The sequence below is a fragment of the Adiantum capillus-veneris genome, chromosome 4 (assembly GCF_014529385.1).
Source record: "Adiantum capillus-veneris isolate H3 chromosome 4, ASM1452938v2, whole genome shotgun sequence".
Lineage (NCBI taxonomy): Eukaryota > Viridiplantae > Streptophyta > Polypodiopsida > Polypodiales > Pteridaceae > Adiantum > Adiantum capillus-veneris.
The window spans coordinates 164,040,342-164,057,554 of record NC_140934.1 but is presented as its reverse complement, the minus strand read 5'-3'; the positions used below and the strand labels follow the sequence as shown (position 1 = coordinate 164,057,554).

Sequence of the window (17,213 nt, the reverse complement as noted above, 5' to 3'; positions counted from 1 at the left end):
AGAGAGAGAAATTAAGCTATTGACAACATTTGAGGACCGGATTTGCATGGAGCCGGTCCCCCCTCCAAAAGGCTTTGTATTATGGTTTCTCCCATCAAGAGAGACATTGTACAATACAATTATTTGTGTTCCTTCAAGACTAGCTGGTGCAATGAAGATGGAAGCTTCATACACCAAGCAAAACATTTAATCAAACACAACTTGAATTATCCCCGTTCTCAGACCCAAGACCTCACACACCTTCGAAGATGGTGAGAGCTAGCAGGGTATGAGAGTAGATTGAGAGGAAAAAGGAGTATCTTACGAGAAAGATGTACATCTCCTCACATAATCACTCATATTAGCATAGCTTAGCTTAGTAATTAGCTTGGTAGAGGAGATGGGCATGCATTGAAGCTTGGCTCTTGGTTGGATTTGCATCCACATGCCAAGAGAGTGTTGATGTAGGCTTCTATCTCACAAGCTTGGAGTAGGTGATAGAGTATTCTTCCTTCACACATGGTCAAGTGTGAGTGTGTGTGTGTCAATGCCCAGCAAAAATCAGCCCTCTCTCTCTCTTGGGCGAGCCCTAGCTGCTAATTAGGTCTGGCTTTTGCCTCATTGGACCTCCCCAGGTCAAGCCAATAGGAATTAAACAGCATAAGTGATAGCCTTCAGACATGTGTCCCCCTTTCCCCTTTTGTGAGAGCTTTAGATAATTAAATAATTAAACAAAACTCTCATTGGACCCCTTTGTCTCCTGGCCAATAGGAATCAGGCAAGCCATGTGGCTTCTGAATGCTCATTGGACCCTTTGGGAGACTGCCCAATAGTCTTCTAGGAGACTTATTTCTCATTGGTTTCTTTTATTAAATGTTTTTAACTTAATTAAACTACATTTACTCTAGCTTAATTCTCATTGGTCCACTTCAAGGGTCTTTCAATAGGAACTGGGCACACCTTGTGGGCATCTGACCTAGGAAGCTGACATGTGTCCCTCATTCCCTTTGTGTAAAGGGAGCCTGTGTGTGTGTGTGTGGCTCTCTCTCTCATCCCCTAGCTTTGGGGCTCGCCCCCTCCCATGTAGGGATGTGCAAAGACTTTTAGGGCACACACAAAGCATCCAATTTTCCCTAGGGTTGACCTTTGGACTCAACCTTTGAATTTTGGAACCTTAGCATTTTGGAAGTCTTAATGGGTTGAACCTTAGGGTCTTTTTGGCCCATTGTTTCACATGGCTCTTTTGCAGATGGCCCCCCCTTTGGATCCCTATTTTCCCTCCTTTGGATCCCTACTGTGGCCGGTCTGCTAGCTTAACCAATATTCTAGCTTTTTCTCCCTTGGCACTTCCCCACATTAAATGATCAGTTTAATATGAGAAAATCATTTAGGAGAATTAGATATTGATTATTATGACAGGGTACTTATGTTGTTATTAAAGGTCGTTTATTCCCAATGGACGACAATGTTAACAAATACACAAAATTCTGAAATTGCATTGCTAAAACTGACAGTTATTACAATTTGTTATGGTCCTCGTAAATACAATCTCTCTCTCTCTCTCTCTCTCTCTCTCTCTCTCTCTCTCACCTTTCTATCACCGAAGTGTGGTAGATTGGTTATGCCATTTCTCTCTTGAATAACAGGTCTTGAGTTCAACTCCTCGTCGGATAGATCTTTAAGTCTCTTGGGATAGTTTCCTGCGACGTTAAAATTCTCTTCTTCTTCTCATTCTTCCCTCTCTCTTTCAAATGTCCTTGTCTCTTTCTACCTCAGTGATCTCTCTTCTACACAATTGCCTTGTATGTATGTGGCATTGTATGTGTTCTCAAGTCTCAGAGGATCCTATCACAATTGCCTTGTATGTATGTGGCATTGCATGTGTTCTCAAGTCTCAAAGGATCCTATCAAAGTAGTGCCATATTAAATTCGGGATGTTAGGTGCAACGGAATGATTGTTTGCGAAGGGAATACTGATGATCATGCTGTGTGCAACCGGAGGATATGCATCTATGCTAAGTGATTGGACATGCACGGTTTACGAATAGACTCACAAAAGTGCCAGATCACTGCTAATCTAGACTTGACTGGACTGACTGAACCCTGATCATGCTGTAGCTTGTCCACGGACACATAGGGTTGGATGTGTCACGTGACACGGGGTGCTCACCGGATCGAAGGCCAGTCCATCTCTTCATTGCATCTTCCACTACCCATTCTGACAATGGCGACGCCATCTCCAACAGAGGTACCAATATCCACACTTTGTCATTGGTGAATTGGCGCCTTTGAATTTCGTAGATTGAGGCAGCGGGGTGGAATGCAGCAAGCCGAGTTACACTGTAGCAGGTCATGGATAGCTTTCCATGAAAGACACATGTGGCACGTGAAGGTGAAAGCATCCTTGTGCCATGGAGGCTAGCTGCAAATATCATGCTTGGTAGCTGGCCATGATGCTGTCCATTAATAGCAGCATGTGGTGGGATAGAAGAGAGGGGTCGAATTGACATTGACAAGAAGAAAGGAGAGTGAAGCTCAGTGAAGAAAGCCATGGAGCACAATTACGGGCACTTAATGTTTGGTGCCATCTCCCGCATGCCAGCAGCTGCAGTATTACATTTATCTAATTCTATTGCGCGCTCAAAGGCCAATCTTTCAAGCTCCACATTTCCCCATTTTCGACAAGCATATAGAAGAGTCGACCAAACTGGAAAACAATCAGATAATGGATCCGTCTTGATTAGTCTCATAGCTTTGTCAAAATGCCTTGCTTGCCCAAAAAGGTCAACCATACAAGCATAGTGCTCTTCGCCCGGTATAATGCCATAAATTTCCCTCATGCTATCAAAAAGCATTCGGCCCTCATCCAATAGACCTGAACGACTACATCCATTGAGCGTACTAAGAAAAGTGATTGCAGATGGGGAGGTACCATCGTTTTGCATCCAACAAAAACAGTTCAGAGCGTCCTTGGCAGACCTTGCCAGGCATATCCTCCTATAAGAGCACCCCAAGAGATTTCGTTTGGCGAGATACCCTCACTTCGCATCTGGTGAAAACAATCCAGAGCTTCCTTGCCACAGCCATGCTGGGCATATCCTGCGATCAACGAGCTCCAAGAGATGACATTCCGGACAGAAAACTCATCAAAAACTTTTCGTGCATTCGTGAGGGCACCACATTTGAAATACATATCGACCAAGCACTACCAAGCACAACATCTTTCTCCAGCAACCCCAGACTAGCAATCTCATCGTGAATTCTCTCACCCCATGTGACCGTCTTGCGTAAGGCCACAAGCCTTCAAGGTGCAAGCATAGGTGAATGCATCTGGAGAAAGGCCTTCCCTTCGCATCTGGTGAAAACAATCCAGAGCTTCCTTGCCACAGCCATGCTGGGCATATCCTGTGATCAACACGTTCCAAGAGATGACATTTTGGACAGAAAACTCAACAAGAACTTCTCGTGCTTTCGTGAAGGCATCACATTTGGCGTACATATCGACCAAAGCACCATCAAGCATAACATCTTTCTCCAGCAAGCCCAGACTAACAATCTCATCGTGAATTCTCTCACCCATGTTAACGTCTTGCGTAAGCCTTAAGGCCACAAGCCTTCAAGGTGCAAGCATAGATGATTGCGTTCGGAGAAAGGCCTTCCCTTCGCATCTGGTGAAAACAATCGAGAGCTTCCTTGCCACAGCCATGCTGGGCATATCCTGCGATCAACGCGCTCCAAGAGATGATATTCCAGACAGAAAACTCATCAAGAACTTCTCGTGCTTTCTTGAAAGCACCACATTTGGCATACATATTGACCAAAGCAACACCAAGTACAACATTTTTCTCCAGCGACCCCAGACTAGCAATCTCATCGTGAATTCTCTCACCCATGTGAAGGTCTTGCGTAAGGCCGCAAGCCTTCAAGGTGCAAGCATAGGTGATTGCGTTCGGAGAAAGGCCTTCCCTTCGCATCTGCTGAAAACAATCCAGAGCTTCCTTGCTACAGCCATGTTGGGCATATCCTGCAATCAACGCATTCCAAGAGATGACATTCTGGACAGAAAGCTCATAAAGAACTTCTCATGCTTTCGTGAGGGCACCACATCTAGCGTACATATCGACCAAAGCACCACCAAGCACAACATCTTTCTCCAGACTAGCAATCTCACCGTGAATTCTCTTACCCATGTCACGTCTTGCGTAAGGCCACAAGCCTTCAAGGTGCAAATATAGGCGATTGCGTCTAGATAAAGGCCCTCCCTTCGCATCTGGTGAAAACAATCCAGAGCTTCCTTGCCACAGCCATGCTGAGCATATTGTGAGATCAACGAGCTCCAAGAGATGACATTCCAGACAGAAAACTCATCAAAAACTTCTCGTGCTTTCATGAGGGCACCACATTTGAAATACATATTGATTAAAGCACAACCAAGCACGACATCTTTCTCCAGTAACCCCAGACTAGCAATCTCATCGTGAATTCTCTCACCCATGTCAACGTCTTGCGTAAGGCCACAAGCCTTCAAGGTGCAAGCATAGGTGATTGCATTCGGAGAAAGGCCTTCCCTTTGCATCTGCTGAAAACAATCTAGAGCTTCCTTGCCACAGCCATGCTGGGCATATCCTGCGATCAACGCCCTCCAAGAGATGACATTCCGGACAGAAAGCTCATCATGAACTTCTGTGCTTTCGTGAGGGCACCACATTTGGCATACACACTCACCAATGTGTTGCCTAAATATGCGTTTCTCTGAAGTAACCCACTATTGTGGAGTTCAGTGTGTATCCTACTGACTTGGCACAAATCCTCCTTCTGAGCACAGGGTTTTAGTCCCTTTTGACTCCTCATTGTGATCGTCCTGTCCATGCTTGACTTAGAGAAAATTGCTTCTTCCCTGGATTTCTCGGTGGAGTTTTGGGCATTCTGTGACCACAAAATCAGTGACTTTTTTAGGCTATTCATCCACGCAAATTGTGTGTGTGTGCGCGCGCGCGCCAGAGAGAGAGAGAGAGAGAGAGAGAGAGAGAGACCAAAGTCTTACCGTGACAGTACGCCGTCCCACAGAGGCGGCCAACATAGATGCCCCCATTTGCAGATGCCATTGTTAGAAGCCTGGAGAGCGAGATCCCTCTGCCTGACCATGGGCTGAAGTTTAGAGACTCAGAGAGAGAGAGAGAGAGAGAGAGAGAGAGAGAACCAAATCACAGATATGGAGAAATAGGACCTATGGGTCCTGGTTAGTATGGGACCAAAGATATATGTGTCTGGGCCCACCCCCTGGCTGGGGATGAAAGTAGAGCCCACACTCTGGCTGGGAGATGAAAGTATGTAGGTCTAGATCATGGCGGGCAATGTGAAGGAAGCAAGTTTGGATGTAAAGCATTATGGTACTTACAAGAGCATAATGTGCATAGCTGATGGGACTCTTCTCCATTGCCCCAATGCGCCGAATGGTTGTGATAAAGGAGAATTGTGGACAAGGGGATAGGCTCAAGCATCTAAGGCTGAGTACATTTCCTCAAGTTCAACGAAGAACATGGTTTTGTAGTTGGAGGCAATATGGGTGGTGTAATGTGTGAAGCCGTAATACATTGGCGTTCTAGTAAAGCTTCATTCATTTGGGAGTCTATCGAGGCATCATGTAGCATGCGTAATGCATTCCATCTCCCAAACGACTAATTTATATCTTGCATCCAAGAGAGGGGGAGTCCAATCAACCAATTGATGTGTAATGCTCCCCTTTCTTGATTAAGTTTGTGCAAATAGTTAAGCTCTCTAATTTCATTTCTGAGCCATGAATGCATCATTGGCTTATCCACCCTAAGCCCTATTAGGTGGTATAATAGCTACCAAGGTGATTAGTATTTCCTAATCACTAGTAGATACATAGTCTAATAAGCATCTAATCATTGCTTGATTGCCAAGCATTAGGCATGTCCTTGGATTAATCACTCGAGATTATCATAGATAAGTACAAGTGTGTAGGTATAATGCATTAATCCCATATATGATAGACCAATTAGATTCCTTCTACTCTAATTGGTAGATAATCAATCACCTCTACAGCGTTAATTAGGAAGCATTGATTGTATGTACAAATAGCCCATTGGACCAGCTCTTCATTGAGCCCTTAAACACTCCCAGTTGAGCCCCATTTATTTTCACTGAAATTGTGAGATTAAGACATCAATGTGTACACTTGTGTATCAATTCTCTCAATTGCTTGCATCTTTGGGGTGATTTTTTTAATATTATGTTTTATCATTAATCTTGGAAATTTCTCAACTATCTCTGTTTGAAGGATTAGGGAAGTGCTTTTTGTAGCCTTCTTGAGCTTTGATTTTGGAAAAAATTAGAACCTCTAATTGTATCTCAAAGAGTGTGTGTGTGTGTGTGTGTGTGTGTGTGTGTGTGAGAGAGAGAGAGAGAGAGAGAGGGAGTTGCTTGTGTGGTGGGAGACTACTCTACTAAGGGACAAACTATTCTTTTCATTCTTTTAGCTCAAGTTCAACTATACGAAGCGAGAGGAGCACATACACACATGTCCACACTGAACACTAAATAGATTGATACACAATCCAAAGCATTTTATACACATAGGCAAAGTACTTATGTGAAGGCACATGATTGGTGCTTTGTCAAGAATGCTTTCAAGCATAGGGGTCACCTATCGTGAACCCTTTTGTTTTTTATGATCGAATATCTTTTCTCGCCTTTAAAACTCCCAAAGAGGTTGTGAGATGTCCCTATGGCCTCACTTCAATGCCTCTCTCCTATGGCTTGCTTGTAAATGACATACACATGCACCCTATTGTTTTCTATGCTCCAACACCTTGTCTCACCTTTAAAATTTCCATTGTAGTGCTTTTGAGACGTCCCTTCGGCCTCACTTCAATGCTCCTTCAATGCCTCTCTCATATGCCTTGCTTGTAAATGACATACACATGCATTGATTCAAGTACTAAGAGTAATAAGAGAGTTTAAAAATGGGGAAAAGAAACTTGTATGGTGCACTACTATCATATCAGGTACCACTACCACAAATCCACCCTTTGACTCAATCCTACTTATGTAGTGCTTTGTGGGGGCGGGATAGAGACTCTTACTACCATATTACCATAGATACTGCCATATTTTTATAAATAATCCAAAGATCCCAAAGCTTCTAGCAAGTGATTTTGGGATGGTCAAAGGGTTCAACAATGATATCAAGATGCCAAAGAGCCTATCGGAGATAAAAATACCAGTCATTGTTCTAATAGCACTAAACGGTAAGTATTGTAGAATCACTGCCAATCATACAAAATAGAGGATGATTTGGCAAGTGCATCAAACCAAGGCATCAAATTTTAGAAGAGACAACCATTAAGAGCCAAAGGCAGATTAAGTTGTAGACATTCAATCTTGGGAAAAAGTGTGGGTTGCCTAGCGATGGCTTGTTGGTTCCCATCTTCAACCTAATGTTGGGATCTTACCATCACTCACTATGCTCTTGGACAAAGGAATGAAGGCATATTATTGAACAATGAAGTGTATAGTCATTGTGGATGTGGATCCACACGGCATCATGACCATACATGACAATTAGGTGATATAGAGAATTTATATGATAGACTTAAAGCCATTGTAGCCACATTGACGCGATGACTACAAGCGACCTTGAGATTGCATTTGGCCTGCCTTTACAATGAGCAAGAGACTTCTGATTGGCTTCAACATGCATGTTTGCCCCGTGTTCGTTTGAGCACATTCTCATCAACACAAAAGAAACAAAGCAAGACATGCGGCGTTTTGTGGGCATACCTTGCTCTTCAAACATTGCCACCATTGCACCTGCTACGCCCTTCCTCTCTCTCTCTCTCTCTCTCTCTCTCTCTCTCTCTCTCTCTCTCTCTCTCTCTCTTTCACACACACACACACACACACACACACACACACACACAACCACTCTTTGGTGGATCGCTACATCACTCACCATTGAAGAGCAAAGAGTGGATCACAAGAAGACTCAATTGCATGAGGTCTCTAGATTGTGAGTTATGGAAAACAAAAATATATAAGGCATTTGTGATTATGTGTGCATAATGGACAATACAATTTCATATTTAAACATAAAAAATGACATGTCCTTCCTTAACTTCAGCAGACCTTTGTGACTCTTCACCTTGTTTGTATGAAAGAAAATGCAAGGAAATTTCCTTTAAGGTATTGAAGATTTGAGCAATAGATAGCTGAAAGCATTTGGAACAACTTTTGCAAAGGACACCATAGCAAAAAACTTCAAAAAGTTGACCAAATCATTAAAAAAATCAATCGCTAGTAAACAACCACAGAGCAAACATAAAAAATTTCTTTTGATCAACAAAAAGTCTTCCAAATTGATTTGTTAGGAGATTAAGCAATCGATTCTTACAAAAGGAGAAAAGAACAAGGAGGGGAGGGGAGGAACGTGCTTCGCTTGATTAAGCTCATCAGTAGTGCTCATCTTTTTGCAATGGGTGGGGGTTTTTATAAATGGAGGGTAGGGTGTTACCAATCCAAGAAGGGTACAATGGGAGGATTAAGAGGAGGGTAGAGAGGTATTTAGGTACAAATCAATAAATAAAGTCCTTTCTTTGGCATAAAGGTGCAAAATTTGAGGGAGTAGCGTCAAGATAAGAGAAGGGTAGAATGTACATGGCGTAAATCTTTTTTTGGGGGAAAGACATTTAAGAAGGGAGTCCTTTCTTTGGCATAAAGGTGCAAAATTTGAGGGAGTAACATCAAGATAAGGGAGGCATATGGTGCAAAAAGTTGCAAAATTTGAGGGAGTAACATCAAGATCAGAGAGGCATATGGTGCAAATTTAAGAGGGGAGAAAACGGCAGGAGTCTAGTACAATAAAGAATGGTGACTCAAAAGAAAATTATGGCTAGAGAAGTTCACAACATTCTTTGGTAAAAAAGGAGGGGGAGCGGGGTTTGCTAAGGGGGGTTCCAAGGTTAAGGAGGGGTGTGAAAATTGGAGGCTAGCACTTTTTCAACATTGGGTGCATTGAGCGAACAAACAAGAGGTTGGGGAGGTGGGAAAATTTTGGTGTGCTGTTAAGGTAAAGAGAGAGAGTTTTATTAATGGCGAGAGAGAGATTGAGGTTGCATGTAAAGGGCGAGAAGTGTATTTTGACCACCATGGGGGAGGGTTTGGGTTTGGGCTTGTTGGTTAGGAGGGAATCCCTTTCATTGTAGGAGATAAAGGTAAAGCAAGCTTGAAGTAGATCTTGGGGGTAACCTCTCGCTCTTAGCCTCTGGAAGAATTTGGAGCGAATGTTAAGGAAGCCTTCTAGAGAGCTTTCTCTAATGACATATTTTGAGATGATAAAAGATACTTTTTGGTGGGTGGGGTGCCATGATTGCTAAGGTATGTAGTTATAAGAGTAGAGGTCTTTTTGAAGGCAGTGAGAATCTAAAATCCCTGAAAGCGAGAAAGAGGCTCCTTTGAAGAAATGTATGTCAAGGATGGAGGCTTCTATAGAGGAGATGACGGGGGTAATTTTGATATGGTCTTGTAGTGGAGAACCGTAAAGATTAAGGATTTTCTCAAGATTGGGAAGAGAATCATTCCAAATGCCAAAGGCATCATCAATGAACCTTTTGAAGTAGAGGAGTGAGAAATGGGAAAAGAGGTTGATGTCGTCTTCTAGGTAACAAGAAAGAGGCAGGCATAGACAACAGCAAAGTTTGAATCCATTGCAATACCTTTGATTTGGTGCCAACAAGAACCATTAAAGGAGATGTAGTGGTGGTTAAGAACGAGGGAGGCTAAGGAGAGGATGAGATTAGATTTGGGGGAGGAAAAGTGAAGATGTATAGAGGAAGAAAGAGGAAGCAGACCTTGTTCAATGGGAATGCTACGGTAGAGAGATTCAACATCAAAGGTGAAAAGGAGCACATTGGAAGGGAGGGTAAGGGTGGATAGATTTTTAATGAGAGAAAAAAAATCTTTAAGGTGTTGCTTTTTAGCGAGCAAGATAGGAAGAAGTTGGAAGTGTAGCCATTGAGAGGCATGCTCTAAAATGTAACCTCTATACGAGCAAATGGGACGTCCTACAAGAGAGGGTTTGTGGATTTTAGGAAAAAAAAAAGAGGAACAAGGCTTAAGTTTCGAAGGGGATGGTGTAAGGATGAAATCACGTTCCTTAAAGGAAAGGAAGGAGCAATTGATAAAAATAGAGGAGAGAAGAGAGAAGACAAAAGAGAGAGGAACTGAGGAGATAGGGGAGTAGGTAGAGGAATCTGAGAGATGCCTAGAAGCTTCTTCTAAATACCACGGTTTAGATAAGATTATGGGTCCTAGATTTTTGTCTGTAGGCTTAATGATGATGAAGGGGAGATTTTCTTAAAAAAGAGCTTGATTTGGTAATTTCTTTCCAAACAAGAGAAGGATTGTAGGAGGGAGGAGAGAGGGGGAGGGGAAGGGGGCAGAATGTATTTAAGGTAGAGGCCCAAAAGTTCATTTTCATAAGGAGAGAGAGCACGTATTCTGTCACCTGTTTTGCTCCCTTTTGACCCAAGTTTATTGGTTTTTTTCCGATATGTTTCCTTGTGTGTGTACTATTGATCTGGAAACTTTTTGGTCAAGCTATTATTATGGGTACATGGATCGTAATCCATGTTTCGAGGCCAAATTGACTTTTCTTGTACCATCAGAATCAACATGATTAGTAGGTCCTATGATATCAAACTTTTTCAAAATGGACCTCTAGATTAAAAATTAGGTTAGTTCTGGCACTTTGTCAGAGTACTTAGCAGTTTTGGGATTTTGGTATCCAAATTCAGTTTTGAAAAGACCAATAGGATCCTTGTGATGTCCTCTAGCTATGGTGCAGGTTTGGTATCAGTCTTTGAAAGAGGAACATGGATCGCGGTCTATGTATCCTTGTGTTAGAAGGTACTCAAACTTGGCACACAACTTTTCCTTGGTCCACTGATCCTTGCTATATGGTTTTTGTATGATTTGGACTTGTTTAGGACAGGAAAAAATCAATCCCTAGGTCTGTTTTAGGGTTTTCATTGCATTGTTTTTGGCTCTTTTCACCCACTTTTTGAACTTTTTTTACAAAACTCCTTTGGGGACTTTGGTTTGCAATGGTCTCTGCTATAGATCGATAACGTTTATGTCCAAAAAATCCTCAAAGGGTACATGGATCTCGATCCATGTTCCGCCACTTTTGGACTTGATCTTTGGTGTGCTGATAGCTTATGATCTTTGTAGCCTGCTCATCCATAAATTTTTGAATTTGGATCCAGTGCGCAACCAAAAGTGAATTCTTTTGAGTTTTTCTTTCAAGAAAAGTTGATTTATGTTCCTTCACAAAATCTGGCCAAACTTTCTATATTGCTTTCAGATACTCTGCTAATGCCCTTGATCCATAAATTTTTGAATTTGGATCACTTTTGAGGTCTCTACCATCAAATTTTCAAAATTTCACAGTTATGGTCATTTTGGTCAAAATATGGTTTTCACCCTTTTTTCTCTCAAATTTAGCCCAAATTTGATGGTGATAGTTTCTACTTACCCTACTCCTAAGTACTGAAATGAAAACATGAAACAAAAAAAACAGAACGGTACAAAATAAAGTCAAAATGGAAAATGGTACAACACTCTAAAAGCATAGAGAAATTTGAATAATGAAATGCTTTTAGCTATCTAACTCACAACCCTCTTTACCTCTTGAGAATAGACCTAGCAAATCCTCCACTTTTAAACTCTATCAAGGACTAAACCTAGTGCCTAGCTGCTTCACTACTAAGATGTAAATGGAGGACAAACCTTTGAAAAAGAACACTCTCAATATGCAGTAGGTCACTTATTATCTAAGGATCATTATCCTTGACAACGGTGCCAATGTTAGCGGGTCGACGTGTCGGATGTCTGTAGCATAGCTATCTGGCACTAACATAATATCAATACTTAGGGAAGTGACTCGGATGGGGCACATAGAATCTTTGGGTTTGTCAATCTCAAGAAGTGACCCTTAACAAGCAAACACGCCAGCTCAATAAACAAACCAACACTCAATGATCAGGGAAATTTGCCTATGTCCTTTCTCACTGCTTTAGGTCATCAAGCCATTTCGACACTCAAACAGACTCAAAAGAAAAAAAAAATTAGGAGGAGGTCTAGGACACCTAGAGCACTATCCTACCAAGTCTAATCACAATCCAACAAGGTGCCAAAATCACGATCCATCATGAAAAAGGTCTTGAGAACTACAAAAGATCAATCCTTAAAAATTGTCGTATGGTCTAAGAACACTCTCCTATGGTCAAAACGACTAAAAATAGTGATTTAGACACTCAAAATTGCAATTAAGTCTCACAAATACATAGTTGCAAACCACAAAAAAATGACCATACTTAAACTTGAACGAAAGACCAAGGAGAGAGGAACACAATGCAAGTTTTGGAATTGAAAACGGAATACCCAATCATTAGGAAATTTGATTACAAGTTTGAACAACTTTGTAGCTTGAGTGTACGTACAATAGAGGATTTTATTTTCCTCAAAGATAAGCCTCCTTTCACAATAAGGTTATTGACATTTATACATAGGGCTTTCTAAATGGCTAGTGGCCGACTCACATGGACCTTTACAATTATCATGATAGAATTACAACTTAAGAAATTGACGTGCTACTCTGGAATTAGTATTTACACAGAGTATCACTACACTAGCTCGAAAAAATAATAGATTACAAATGTGGTGTCCGGCTACGTGTTTGGCCAGGTTGGCGCTCGTTCGGTCAATCCACTAACAACATGGAAAGCACCTCAATCACCTTAATCATCAAGCATGACAAGCACCTCAATAACCTTAATCAGGAAGCACGATAATCACCTCAAGCACCTTAGTCAGCAAGCACGACAAGTACCTTAAGCACCTTAGTCAGCAAGCACGACAAGCACCTCAAGCTTGGGCCGGGCTCCCACCTCAATCTTAGCCCTTGCTTGCCTAAGGTCCTAGGTTTAAGGACTTTTAACATTAACCTTGTGGACTCATTGCCTTTGGTTCCGTTTGGTGGACCCAAACTGTGTCGACCTATGGAAGTGCAAGAAGTCCAGGCATGGTAGTTTGCAGGCAAGTGATAGGGACATGGGGCAGGTATTTGATGGAGCTAGGAGAGAGGTACACCGAGATGGAACACTCTCTAGTCAAAACTTCAAGTGTTTCTTGCTATCACATATGAAAGGAGAAAATGCTTATATCATAAGGTTGTGAGCGGGACAAGGGGTGATGTATGCAGGTGCTATGAAGTTTATGATATGGATTTTGATCGAGATTTCTGCAGGACACTCTACTGCTAGGATATGTATGCCATATGTGACGTTTTGCAGGTCTACGACATCATTCCAAAATGGATGACTAATCCATTTGGGGCTTGGGAGACTTAGCTACTGCAAGCATGTCTGCTCTTGAGTCCATACCATACTCTTAAAGTAGAGTGATAAATTCTACTTGGTGTTTGAGAGAAGTAGTCATCACAAACATGATTCTGAGCATGCATACTACTTAAATTTGTGCACAGTAAAAAGAAAAATAGTCTTATAAGACAAAAACATTTTTCATCTAAAAGGTATTTGGGTGAAAGCATGTATAGGTGGCCTGGAAAGTAATGTCAAGGACATTGCATATTTGCGCTTAAAAGTGGGTGTTTTAAAAGTGCTTCAAATCTCAAAAAGAATATCACTCTCCTAAGGTACGTCAATTAAGTCTCCTAACGTACCACAATTAATGAGACTAAATGTAATTTACTATTGAACGCTGGGTTATTGTCCGTCGCTTCTTTCCCGCTTCAACCTGTCTGAGCTTTCTTTGTCTATGAGATCTCTCTTGGAGCTCTATCTAGCTCCTCTCTGTCTCTCTCTCACAGAGCTCTTGTTGAGCTTTCTGTATCGCTCAACCCCCCCTCTCTCTCTCTCTCTCTCTCTCTCTCTCTCTCTCTTTCTCTCTCTAAGCATGGCTCCTCTTGTGTCTGAGCTCGCGCTCATCTCTCTCTCTCTTAGCACTCTTTCTCTCTCTCTCACGAACTCTATCTCTATAGGTTCCTCTTCTACTTGATGATTCTTGAGGTATGTAAACACTTATTATGCTTTGTTAGTATCTTGCTAATTAGTGCAAGAAGTGCCATGTATTAATTAAAAGTATAGCGTGTAGTTATGATTTGTATTGTATTTCTTGTAGAGCAATCCTTTGAAAGTACTGCAACAATGGAGCACAGTGAAGAACTGTCTATCGGCTCATCGTCATTGAGTAGAGAAGCTCAACTTCAGCGCAGAAAATTAATGAGGGAATATTGGGCTGCTCAGAAACGAAAGCAACTTAAGGCAACGGTCAACTTTGTGACAGAAAGCAATACAGGGGAGATGGATGAAAGAAAGAAACGAAGGATATGTCAATCTATGGTACAACACTTTGATACATTAACCGTGGGAATGGATGCAAGTGGTAGGAAGGAAATCTTTGATGAACTTCTTCAACATCCTTGCTTCCTTACTATGCAGAGTAAATCCAAAGAGCTGGAAGCAATTATGCTGAGAAACATCCGCAACACTTTGAATCATGTGAAGGTCCCAAGATCTTCAGACGAGTTTTTTGTGAAGAAATCACCAATGATGATGTTGGTGAATGGTGGAAGCAAGGAGAAAAACACTGACATAAGCATACGGCAAGCTGCCAAGCTTATGGGGATCCACAAAAGAAACTTATATTCAGCCAAACATCACTTAATAGTGTCAAGTGAATCCGATGGTTCGTTCCCTGCATCTGTGTGTCATAGAGATGATGCACGGAGAACTCACATCACTCAAACTGTTAAAGACATAGTCTTTCAATTTTGGACGAATGAGACGAGGGTGTCCCCCAACAAGAAAGATGTTTGTAGTAAGAGACTAGCTAGATGTTCATATGTAAAGCATCCAATCCACCTTCTTGAGGAGCCTCAGGTAATTGATATATTTTTTTAGCACTTTTTATTGGTGCTACAACTCATATTCCTGCTACAACATTATGTTTCTATACCACTTTTTATTGGTGCTACAACTCATTACTGCCACAACATTATGTTTCTATACTTCTTTTTATTAGTGCTACAACTTGTTTTGGTGTTTTGCACCACTTTCTAGTGGTGCTGCAACATTAAAAAGTGGTGAAACATTACTATACTGGTCTCTAATTGTATCTGAACCACTTCTAAAATTTGATCAATAGTTCTAAATGTTTTTGAAGCACTTTTACTTGTGTTTACACACCACTTTTTAGTGTGTTTGAACCATTTTTTAATGTTTTGCAGCAGGTTTTAATGTTTAAGAAACAGTTTTTATTACAAATGCACCAACGCTTCACCGTAAACCCTACAAAGTGGTGTTCACCCACTAAAAAGTCTTGTTTACCCAATGCTAATAGACGTGTTTTACAAACTCGTAGGGGTGTTACAGGTGCAAACGTTTTTGGTGGTGCAGCTCACTTTTTCCAAAGTGATGTAGCAGCTTTTATTCATGGTGCAACAGTTATAGTAGTGCCATAGACTTTTTACTGCTGTTGCACGAATGGTGCCCACCACCTTATGATGGTAACCAAAACCATATTAGTGGAGTTTGAACACATTTTGTTAGTAAACACTTACAAGTGCTGTCACACCACAATGAAGCGGTGCACACAACACTTACACGTATAAAAACCACTTTCACGTGGTGTCTGACCGCATTCAAGTGGTGAGAAGCCACTTTCATGTGCTAAGTCACTACATCAGTCCATCACTCCATGCAAGTGGTGAGGCACCACTCCCAAGTGGTGTGACATCACTTTCAAGTAGTAACTAAAACCTTATCATTGCAATCAAGCGGAAAGTTCCCGCTTTCAAGTGGTTAGACACCGCATTCAAGTGACAAGAAAACGCGTTAAAGTGGTGACTGCCCACTTTGAACTAGTTTCTCACCACTCTCAAGTGGTCATCAAGTGGTGAGACACCACTTTCATGTGCAAAGTACTACGTTAGTCATCACTCCATGCAAGTGGTGAGACACCACTCCCAAGTGGCCGAACACCGCATTCCAATGACTTGAATCTGCGTTCAAGTGGTGACTGCCCACTTTGAACTAGTTTCTCACCATTCTCAAGTGGTCATCAAGTGGTGAGATACCACTTTCAAGTGATAGCTTAAACCTGGTCACTGCAATCAAGCAGCAAGCTCCCGCTTTCAAGTGGCCAAACACCGCATTCAAGTGACGAGAATCAGCGTTCAAGTGGTGACTGTCCACTTTGAAGTAGTTGCTCACTAATTTCAAGTGGTCATCAAGTGGTGAGACACCACTTTCATGTGCTAAGTCACTACGTCAGTCATCACTCCATGCAAGTGATGAGGCACCACTCCCAAGTGGCAAGACACCACTTTCAAGTGGTAGCTAAAACCTTGGTCACTGCAATCAAGTGGCAAGTTCCCGCTTTCAAGTGGCCAGAAACCGCATTCAAGTGACCAGAATCCGCGTTCAAGTGGTGACTTCCCACTTTGAAGTAGTTGCTCACCACTCTCAAGTGGTCATGAAGCACTTTTCACAAGAGCTCCTCCACTTCCAAGTTGTGTTGGACCACTATCTAGTTCTGATGCTAGTCTGTCGCCTCGTATTTTGTCCCTCCTAGCTACTTTTTAAGTGCTAGATTTTAATTGGTGACTGGCCACTTTGAACTAGTCGCTCACCACTCTAAAGTGTTCATCAAACACTTTTCACAAGAGCTCCTCCACTTTCAAGTTGTGTTGGACTACTATCTAGTGCTAATGCTGGTCTGTCGCCTAGTATTTTGTCCCTCCTAGCTACTTTTTAAGTGCTAGTTCTGAACTTCCCCATAACTTTCATGTCCTTACTCACCACTTTTTAATCGTTGCCCACCATATTCAAGCAGTGCACACCATTTTTTATTGGCGGTTCATCACTGTCAAGTGGTTTGAATTCACTTTTAAGTCGTGCCAAACCACTTTTTAGTTACGCTGAATGCGGTTTCTCACCACTATTAAGTTGTCCTCACACAACCTCTTAATATTCTACCTTTTTGTATGGTTATTAGTTTCTACACTAATTTGTATTTGTGGTGCATTATTTTCACAGGTAAAACAATACTACTGAATGTATCATTACTAGTTTTTAGTGGTGCACACCAGTTTTTAGTGATATAGAATCACTTTTTAATGTTTTGAAACA

General features: G+C 41.7%; 2 protein-coding genes across 2 annotated transcripts; both read right to left on the bottom strand.

Moving 5' to 3' along the window:
• Positions 1-1,956: 1,956 nt before the first annotated feature.
• On the bottom strand, positions 1,957-5,539 carry LOC147460295 (pentatricopeptide repeat-containing protein At4g30700-like). The gene is made up of 2 exons (XM_086511379.1): positions 5,024-5,539; positions 1,957-4,905 (listed from the first exon to the last, which is right to left on the bottom strand). Exon 2 carries the CDS (start codon positions 4,685-4,687, stop codon positions 4,010-4,012), a length of 678 nt encoding a protein of 225 aa, XP_086367505.1. The 5' UTR covers positions 4,688-4,905; positions 5,024-5,539; the 3' UTR covers positions 1,957-4,009.
• Positions 2,541-3,559, bottom strand: LOC147460296 (pentatricopeptide repeat-containing protein At4g16470-like). Its single transcript, XM_086511688.1, has 4 exons — positions 3,396-3,559; positions 3,189-3,280; positions 2,959-3,078; positions 2,541-2,854 (listed from the first exon to the last, which is right to left on the bottom strand). The coding sequence occupies exons 1-4, from the start codon at positions 3,557-3,559 to the stop codon at positions 2,541-2,543; spliced, it is 690 nt and encodes a 229-aa protein (XP_086367814.1).
• Positions 5,540-17,213: the final 11,674 nt, after the last annotated feature.

Coding starts and splice junctions, on each gene's coding strand:
- LOC147460296 (XM_086511688.1), bottom strand. CDS start 3,559: ATGGGTGAGAGAATTCACGATGAGATTGTTAGTCTGGGCTTGCTGGAG. Junction 3,079..3,188: donor GGAGAAAGATGTTGTGCTTG/GTAGTGCTTGGT, acceptor CGTTGATCGCAG/GATATGCCCAGCATGGCTGT. Junction 2,855..2,958: donor AGGAGGATATGCCTGGCAAG/GTCTGCCAAGGA, acceptor GTAGTCGTTCAG/GTCTATTGGATGAGGGCCGA.
- LOC147460295 (XM_086511379.1), bottom strand. CDS start 4,687: ATGTGGTGCCCTCACGAAAGCACAGAAGTTCATGATGAGCTTTCTGTC.